Source organism: Chiloscyllium plagiosum, chromosome 28 (genome assembly GCF_004010195.1).
Source record: "Chiloscyllium plagiosum isolate BGI_BamShark_2017 chromosome 28, ASM401019v2, whole genome shotgun sequence".
Lineage (NCBI taxonomy): Eukaryota > Metazoa > Chordata > Chondrichthyes > Orectolobiformes > Hemiscylliidae > Chiloscyllium > Chiloscyllium plagiosum.
Window position 1 is genome coordinate 35,213,291 of NC_057737.1, and position 8,776 is coordinate 35,222,066.

Below are 8,776 nucleotides of genomic sequence, written 5' to 3' on the forward strand. Positions count from 1 at the left end.
CTTGACTGGACCTGTTCCTACCCTAGTCATTCTTTTATTCCTGACATACCTATAGAAAGCCTTAGTGTTTTCCCTAATCCTACCAACTAAGGTCCTTTCATGTCCCCTCCTTGCTGCTTTTAGCTCTCTCTTCAGGTCCTTCCTGGCTACCTTATAACTCTCAATCGCCCCAATTGAACCTTCACGCCTCATCTTTACATAGGCCGCCTTCTTCCATTTAACAGGGGATTCCAATTCCTTATTAAACCACGGCTCCCTCACACGACCCTTTCCTCCCTGCCTGACGGGTACATACTTATCAAGGACACTTAAAATGAATGGTAAATTTTAATTTTTATTTGTCTTTATGCTTTTCAATTGAATATTCCCATGATTTATTTAATTCATTTAATTAGTTCTATCTTTATTTAGCTGAGTAATCAATAGTGTGAATCGACGTTTCGGGCATTAGCCCTTCTTCAGGCTAATGCCCGAAACGTCGATTCTCCTGTTCCCTAGATGCTGCCTGACCTGCTGCGCTTTTCCAGCAACACATTTCCATCTCTGATCTCCAGCATCTGCAGACCTCACTTTCTCCTCAATCAATAGTGTGAGGTGAGGTCTATCTATATGCTGGGATGAGGGTTACAAGTAAATGTGTTACAGTGGAACGTTGCTACTTAAGTTAGTAGTTCTCAGATCTTGTATACTCTCATTCTGCCAAGTCAATCCTATTTTGCTGTTTTGGATAAACCTGGACAAACCCTTTTGGGCACAAGTATAAGGTGATTACATTTCATTCCATTCCTTCATGATTTAGCATTCTCCAATGGTGAAAATCAGTCACCAACTATAGTGCTGCCATTAGGATAACACTGCATAGGAGCATTGTACCAAGCTAAGGTGTCCATAAAATAGGCACTGAAGCCATGCACAAGGATATGTATTGTTACAATCATTGCAGGTACTTTAAAAAGATGCTTGAATTCCAAATGACCAATTCAAAGGAATCACATGACAAGATTTCAAGGTTTATGACTTTCATTTTTTGAGCAAACTAAAATCAGCATTAACTAAACACAATTAGCCAACTAATCAGGGCAGGGCTATCGATGTTTCGGGCAAAGAGGCCTCAGGAATAGAGGCCTCTATTCCTGATGAAGAGCTTTTGCCCAAAACGTCGATTTTCCTGCTCCTCCAATGCTGCCTGAACTGCTGTGCTTTTCCAGCACCACTCTAATCTAGAATCTGGTTTCCAATATCTGCAGTCATTGTTTTTACCTAACTAATCAGGGCAGCATGATGGTTCATGGCACCAGGCACCTAGTTTTATTCCAGTCTTGTGTGTCTGTGTGGAATTTGTATGTTCTCCTTATGTCTCAATGGATTTCCACTGGGTGCTCCAATTTCCTCCCACAAACCAAAAGCATGCAGGTTAGGTGTATTGGCCATGCTAAATTGCCAATAGTGTACAGGTGTGTGCAGATTAGGTGGACTAGCTATGGTAAATGTGGGGTTATGAAGATAGTTTGGGGGGGCTGGGTCTGGATGGAATGCTGTTCAGGTGCAAGTCTTGATTTCCGCACTGTAGGGATTTGGTGATTCTATGATAATACCCAACTATAAAAATGAAAACCCTTATTAATGTTTTAATGAAACAAGAAAACCTTAACTGCATGCATGCACATTATCACACACTGTACAGAATTTCAATCTTTTCACATAACAGCCAAAAATCACTCCTAGCTTCCAGTAGTAGTATTGTCAATGCCATCTGTTCTTGCCTGGATAGATCCAACTCTGTGACCACATCCTTAATAGTTCTCAGAAACCTCAAGCATTGCTCCTGGCTGAGATGGAACTTGGAGTCAACTTCATTGGTATACCAAGGCACAATGAATTGTCAGGTGGCATAGATGGACTGTTCGTGTTGCAACCAGTAATTAGACAATCCAGGAAGGACCATTAGCATCTCTTTCTGTTTTGGAAAGACAAGTGATTGAATAGCTTGAGGAGCATCACTTCACATCCAACATGGGGCAAGACAATGAGACAGTATTCTGTGACCTACAACAATCAGTATGGATTTAACCCATACTATTGGTAATCCTGCACCACATTTTAGCCAACAAACTAACTGGTCTCACCCACCCCTAAATAAACCATGTTGTAACTGCTATGAAAGTATATGGCATTAAGTTTGTGGGAACATTGTGAGTTCTTCAAGAATATTGCTAGCATAATGGAATGCTGACAGTGTGTGTCCATATACCTGAGATTAGGAAGCTTAGTGATGCAGAGACGACGGGACATTTGTACATTTATAGTGGAGTGGGTGGGGTGGGGGGAGGGTAGTGCAAAGTTATGCAAACTGTGCATTTAGTTATAAATGAGGATCAGTGGTGAGAAAGCATATTCATAGTCATCTTAACTTGGCAGCTGTAGTTAAATCATGCTATTTTTCTGCACTGTAGCCATATGGAGGCAATACTACAGACATGTGATACATTTAGCATACTCCACCTGAGTATATTGATTTTATTTTAAAATGAGTGAGCACTTTGGATAATATTTAACTATAGCCAACCCTGCAGCCTAGTACAGTCATATGAGTTACCATCCCAATCATTGGCAGTGTTTAAATGAGCCAACTCTATGTTTTTGTGTCACTAATACAGGTGCTGAAGGAGCTGTTCAACCTGGAGTTCAGGGAGGTAAGGACACTGGTAAAGTAAAATCACCACAATCTTACCAGACCATAGGGCTGCTCTCTCATTAGAGACAGACGACTGATAGTAGTTTAACCTGAGGCAAGGGGAGAAGTTAAGAAGGGGAATCCTTCATGGCAACCTCAGCCAGAGCTTGAATTGAATTCATGCTGTTGTCATCACAATGCATTGCAAACCAGCCATTCAGCCAATTGAGCTTCCAATGACGGGTGTACAAGAACACCTAGGTCCTTTTGTATATCAACATTTCCCATTCTGTCACCATGTAATATTACTCCATGTAATTTCCTTTGATAAATCCATGTTGATAATCCCATTGGAATTTTCTAAGTGCCTGTAATCACATTCTTTATTTCTTCAGCATTTCCTCACTGCTGTTAGGCTAACCAGATTGTAATTTCAGGTTTTCTGTCTCTATCCTTTTTCAATGAGCAGTATTAAATTGGTACCCTCCAATCTGCTGGGACTGTTCCAGAACCAAATGCTCTCATCTCTTTCCAGAATTAAATAAAGTGAGATGAAATGAGAGTGACAGCCCTTGACATCAAGGCTGCATTCAACTGAGCATGGCATTAAGGAGCCCTAAGAAGACTGGAATCAATTGGTATTGGGGTCAAATTCTCTGTTGGAGAGTTTGTAATTATACCTAGCACACAGGAAGATGGTCATAGTTGTTGGAGGTCAGTCATCTCAACTCCAGGACATCTCTGCATGAGTTTCTCAGGATCGTGTCTTTGGCCGAACCATCTTCAGCTGATTCATCAATGACTTTCCTTCCATCATAAGATCAAAAGTAAGGATGTTCGCCGATGAGTGTACGGTATTCAGCACCATTCACAGCTCCTCAGGTGTTGAAACAGTCCATGTTCAAATGCAACAAGATCTGGACAAATATCAAGGCTTGGGCTGACAAGTGGCAAGTTACATTCATGCCACACAATAGGTTATGACCATCACCAATAACAGACTATCTAACCACTGCCCCCTTGATATTCAATGGTATTTCCATCACTGGATCCCCCACTATCAACATCCTGAGGGTTATTATTGACCAGAAATTCAACTCGACTCGCCACATAAAGACAAGAGCTGATCAGAGACTAGGAATACTGCAATGAGTAACTTGCCTCCTGACTACAAGTTACTAGTCAGGAATGTGATAGGATGCTCCCCACTGGCTTGGATGAGTGCAGTTTCAACAGCACTCAAGAAGGTTGACACCATCCAGGACAAAGCAACTCACTTGATTGGCACTACATCCATTCCCTCCACCAACGACTCTCAGCAGCAGTGTATACTGTCTACAAAATGCACTGTAGAAATACACCAAAGACCCTCAGACAGCAGCTTCCAAATCCATGGCCACTTCCATCTAGAAGGTCAAGGGCAGCAGATACTTAGGAAGACTACCACCTTTAGGTTCCCCTCCAAGCCACTCACCATTCCTCACTTGGAAACGTATTGCGTTTCCTTCACTGTCACTGAGTCAAAGCCCTGGAATTCCTTCCTTAATAGCATTGTGCGTCAACCCACAGCAGGTGGAGGTGCAGCAGTTCAAGAAGGCAGCTCACCACCACCTTCTCAAGGGCAACTAGGAATGGGCAATAAACACTGGCCAGCCATCAATGCCCACATCCTACAAAAATGAATTGTAAAAAAGTGCAGTTTTAAAAGTAATGCACTTTGATACATGAATACATTTGGATAACTTAACTGAAAAACAAAATGGAATAAAACATTCTCAATAATCACATTAATGTTCTTTCCTTATCACAGAGCCCAAAATTGTTACAGTGCAGAAGGAGGCCATTCAGCCCATCGTGTCTGCAGTGGCTCTGCAAATGACCATCTTTGTGTCAATCTTCTGCTTTCTTCCCATTGTTACTTCCCATCTGCTTTCTTCCCATCAAATAACCATCTAATTTTTCTTTTGAATGCCTCAATTAAACCTGCCTCCACCAACCAGCATTACATTTCAGAAGCTAATCACTCATTGCATGGAAACATTTTTCGCTTATATCACTTATACTAATTACTCAAATTTGAGTGCTCTCATTCTTGTTCTTTTCATGAGTGGGAGCAATTTCTCCATATTTATTCTGTCTAGACCTCTTATGATTCTGATTATATCAAAACAGATCATCTCTTTTCTCCAAGGAAAACAGTCTCAACTCCTTCAAACTATCTTCATAACTGAAATTCCTCAACTCTGGAATACATCCTTCATTTAGTAATTGATATGGATGTCCTTCAGCAGTCATCTTCAGATTTTTTTTCTTTTATTAATATCAGACTATAGGACAGCCTGAAGTGCTTTATAGCAATTTTTTCACTTTTGAAGTGGCAACATATTGGCATTAGGAAGCTGTCATACATATAGTACAGAGTAAAACTATTCTACTCATGTTATTCAAGAATTAAACAAGGACACTAGGAGAATTCATCACCTTTATGTTGGTGTCATGGGAGCACCCTGTCCACAGAGTTTGGCTTTAATGTTAACATGTCATCCAATAGATATGATCTCTAACAATCCAGCACTCCCTCCAACTTGCATGGAAGGAGAATTGTTACAAAGAATAACAGCTCACCTTGACGTGTTGAAATTAACATTTAGAATTACAAAGTGAGCATAGTTCAGGATTCATATTATCCATATCACTGTCAGACACTATTGGCCAAAAAACCCTTAATGTTAACATGTCATCCAATAGATATGATCTCTAACAATCCAGCACTCCCTCCAACTTGCATGGAAGGAGAATTGTTACAAAGAATAACAGCTCACCTTGAGGTGTTGAAATTAACATTTAGAATTACAAAGTGAGCATAGTTCAGGATTCATATTATCCATATCACCGTCAGACACTATTGGCCAAAAAACCCTTACATTTTTAAAAATAAATAGTTTATGTTTCTAATTATTAAATTCTTGTTATCTTAATTAGGTGTTGGAGTAGGTGTGCAGCCGGGCGCTGGGGTTGGTGTGCAGCCAGGCGCTGGAGGTGTCCAACCTGGCCTTGGAGTTGGTAATTTGCTGTCTTCTGAAAGATGTTTTGCTCCATTTTACTCCTTTTATTCCTTCTATTCTGTGGCATTTCTGTGCAAGTGATGTTGTCATGTTATGCAATGAAATGTTACAATTAACCAAAGGTTGCTACGTCATAACATATCAGAGTCTCTTCATAAATTCATTGTTACAATATTTTTAGTTCACATTTACCCAATGGAATTCAGAAATTGATCTGAGCAATCTGAGCAATATTTCTGACTTTTGTTTCGCAGGAATGCTGTGTGATTGTAATCTTCGGAATTTCATGATCAAAGACATTTTTGTCATATCCATGTACAGACAGATTTAGCTGTATCATTATAATAAAGGTCCTGTTCAATTTCATTCCAGGTGGAGCTGCTGCATCTAAAGCTGCTAAATATGGAGGTAAAGCTACCACAGCTAACATATTCACTAGAGAGTTTTGAGAATTCACTGGTCAATGTAATGATCAAATTGTTGCCCTTGAAAGTCAAGAAAAAGCCAATTAAATGTGAAAGAAAAAGTAATTTAAATGATTTATGTAATGGCTATGTGAGATACATTTCCACATTAGTAATCTATACTGTACTCTGCTAATTCTTGCAGCATCAAAACATAATAAAAAATTATGGAGGCTGGTGATCTGAAACACAAAAACAAGAATTGTTGGAGAAATTCAGCAGGCCACAGATGCTGCCAGACTTGCTGAGTTTCTCTGTAATTTCAATTTTGTGTATTGTAACATCAAGTTGACCAGATGAATTGGTGCAACTGGTAAATTAAAGCAGAAAACATCATCAGTATTCAATGATGTGGATTAAACCTTTTAGCATAGGTTTCGTGAAGGGTAGGTCATGCCTCTCAAACCTTATTGAGTTCTTTGAAAAGGTGACCAAACAGGTGGATGAGGATAAAGCCATTGATGTGGGGAACATGGATTTCAGTAAGGCATTTGATAAGGTTCCCCATGGTAGGCTACTGTACAAAATACGAAGGCATGGGATTGAGGGTGATTTAGCTGTTTAGATCAGAAATTGCCTAGCTGAAAGAAGACAAAGGGTGGCGGTTGATGGGAAATGTTCATCCTGGAGTTCAGTTACTAGTGGTGTACCACAAGGATCTGTTTTGGGTCCACTGCTATTTGCCACTTTTATAAACAACCTGGATGAGTGTATAGAAGGATGGGTTAGTAAATTTGTGGACGACACTAAGATCTGTACAGTTGTGGATAGTGCCGTAGGATGTAGTATGTTACAGAGGGACATAGCTGCAGAGCTGGGCTGAGAGGTGGCAAATGGAGTTTAATGCAAAAAAGTGTGAGGTGATTCACTTTGGAAGGAGTAACAGGAATGCAGAATACTGGGCGAATGGTCAGACTCTTGGTAGTGTAAATGAGCAGAGAGATCTTAGTGTCCATGTACATATCCCTCAAAGTTACCTCCCAGGTTGATAGAGCTGTTAAGAAGGCACACAGTGTTTTAGCTTTTATCAGTAAAGGGATTGAGTTTCAGAACCATGAGGTCATGCTGCAGCTGTACAAAACTCTGGTGTGGCCACACTTGGAATATTGTGTGCAGTTCTGGAAAGGGTTCAGAGGAGATTTACTGGGATGTTGCCTGGTATGGAGGGAAGGTCTTACAAGAAAAGGTTGAGGGACTTGAGGCTGTTTTTGTTAGAGAGAAGAAGGTTGAGAGATGACTTAATTGAGACATATAAGATAATCAGTGGGTTAGATCGAGTGGACAGTGAGAGTCTTTTTCCGATAATGGTGACAGATAGTACGAGGGGGCATAGCTTCAAATTGAAGGGTGTTGGAAATAGGACAGACGTCAGAGGTAGTTTCTTTACTCAGAGTAGTAGGGGTGTGGAACACACTGCCTGCAACATTTATAGACTCACCAACTTTACAGGCATTTAAATGGTCATTGGATAGCCATATAGACAAGAATGGAATAGTGTTGGTTAGATGGTCTTCAGATTGGTTTCACAGGGCAGCTTAACATCAAGGGCCGATGGGCCTGTACTGCACTGTAATGTTTTATGTTCTATATGTTTTCTTTAGTTTTGAAAACTAATGCTTATTAGTAACCAATTTTCTCAAAAACCTTAGGAACCACTTTATAAATAAATAGTTATGCTGTTTTAGTGATTGTCGAAGACATCGCACAGCCTCATTCTTTGGATAACTATTTTTAGGTATTTTTAATAAACCTGTTCAGCCATGTTATGACATGGCCTAAACCTCCTGGCCCAGAGTTTATTGCACTACCATTGCACTGCAAGTACCCCAAAAGCCTACTGCACCTAATATTGCCAGTTGGTCTCCCATGCAAGCAATAACCAGGCTTAAGTCTGCTTAGTTTTTGAGATTATGTATTTTTAGACTAGTATGGCCATCAGCTTATTGCACCTTTTAGATCAATGACAACAGACTGATTGTACAGACTGAAAACACAGTAGCTCTTAAAAAATGTTGCACTTCTTTCATCCAACACTTAAGAGTAATAATTCATCGCGAAAGATCTTAGTTTAAATATTGAAGTGCTGGAAATAAAAAGGCAGAAGATTTCCGAGAGCAACATTATTCCATTATGTGCCATGGAGTGGGGGGAGGTTAGGAACATGGCATCAATTTCAAAGGAGGATGCCTTGCACTTCTTTCATCCAACACTTAAGAGTAATAATTCATCGCGAAAGATCTTAGTTTAAATATTGAAGTGCTGGAAATAAAAAGGCAGAAGATTTCCGAGAGCAACATTATTCCATTATGTGCCATGGAGTGGGGGGAGGTTAGGAACATGGCATCAATTTCAAAGGAGGATGCCTGTAAACAGGAAAGTGGCTTGAAGTGTGTATACTTCAATGCAAGAAGTATACGAAATAAGGTAGGTGAACTTGCAGGGTGGGTTGGTACCTGGGACTTCGATGTTGTGGCTATTACGGAGACATGGGTAGAACAGGGACAGGATTGGCTGTTGCAGGTCCCAGGGTTTAAATGTTTTAGTAGCGTCGGAGGTGGGGGTAAAAGAGGGGG

At 40.3% G+C, this 8,776-nt stretch overlaps 1 protein-coding gene across 7 annotated transcripts in view; it reads left to right on the forward strand.

Annotated features, from left to right (window-relative positions):
• Nucleotides 1-8,776, forward strand: part of LOC122564109 (elastin-like) — a 286,762-nt gene that overhangs the window by 207,434 nt on the left and 70,552 nt on the right. For 6 of the 7 annotated variants that reach the window (XM_043718676.1, XM_043718680.1, XM_043718675.1 and 3 more), the window contains 3 exons: nt 2,658-2,693; nt 5,657-5,737; nt 6,112-6,147. In XM_043718676.1, coding sequence (XP_043574611.1) covers nt 2,658-2,693; nt 5,657-5,737; nt 6,112-6,147 — 153 coding nt within the window. The remainder of the gene's footprint in view (nt 1-2,657; nt 2,694-5,656; nt 5,738-6,111; nt 6,148-8,776) is intronic. The other variant, XM_043718679.1, reaches the window with a different exon arrangement.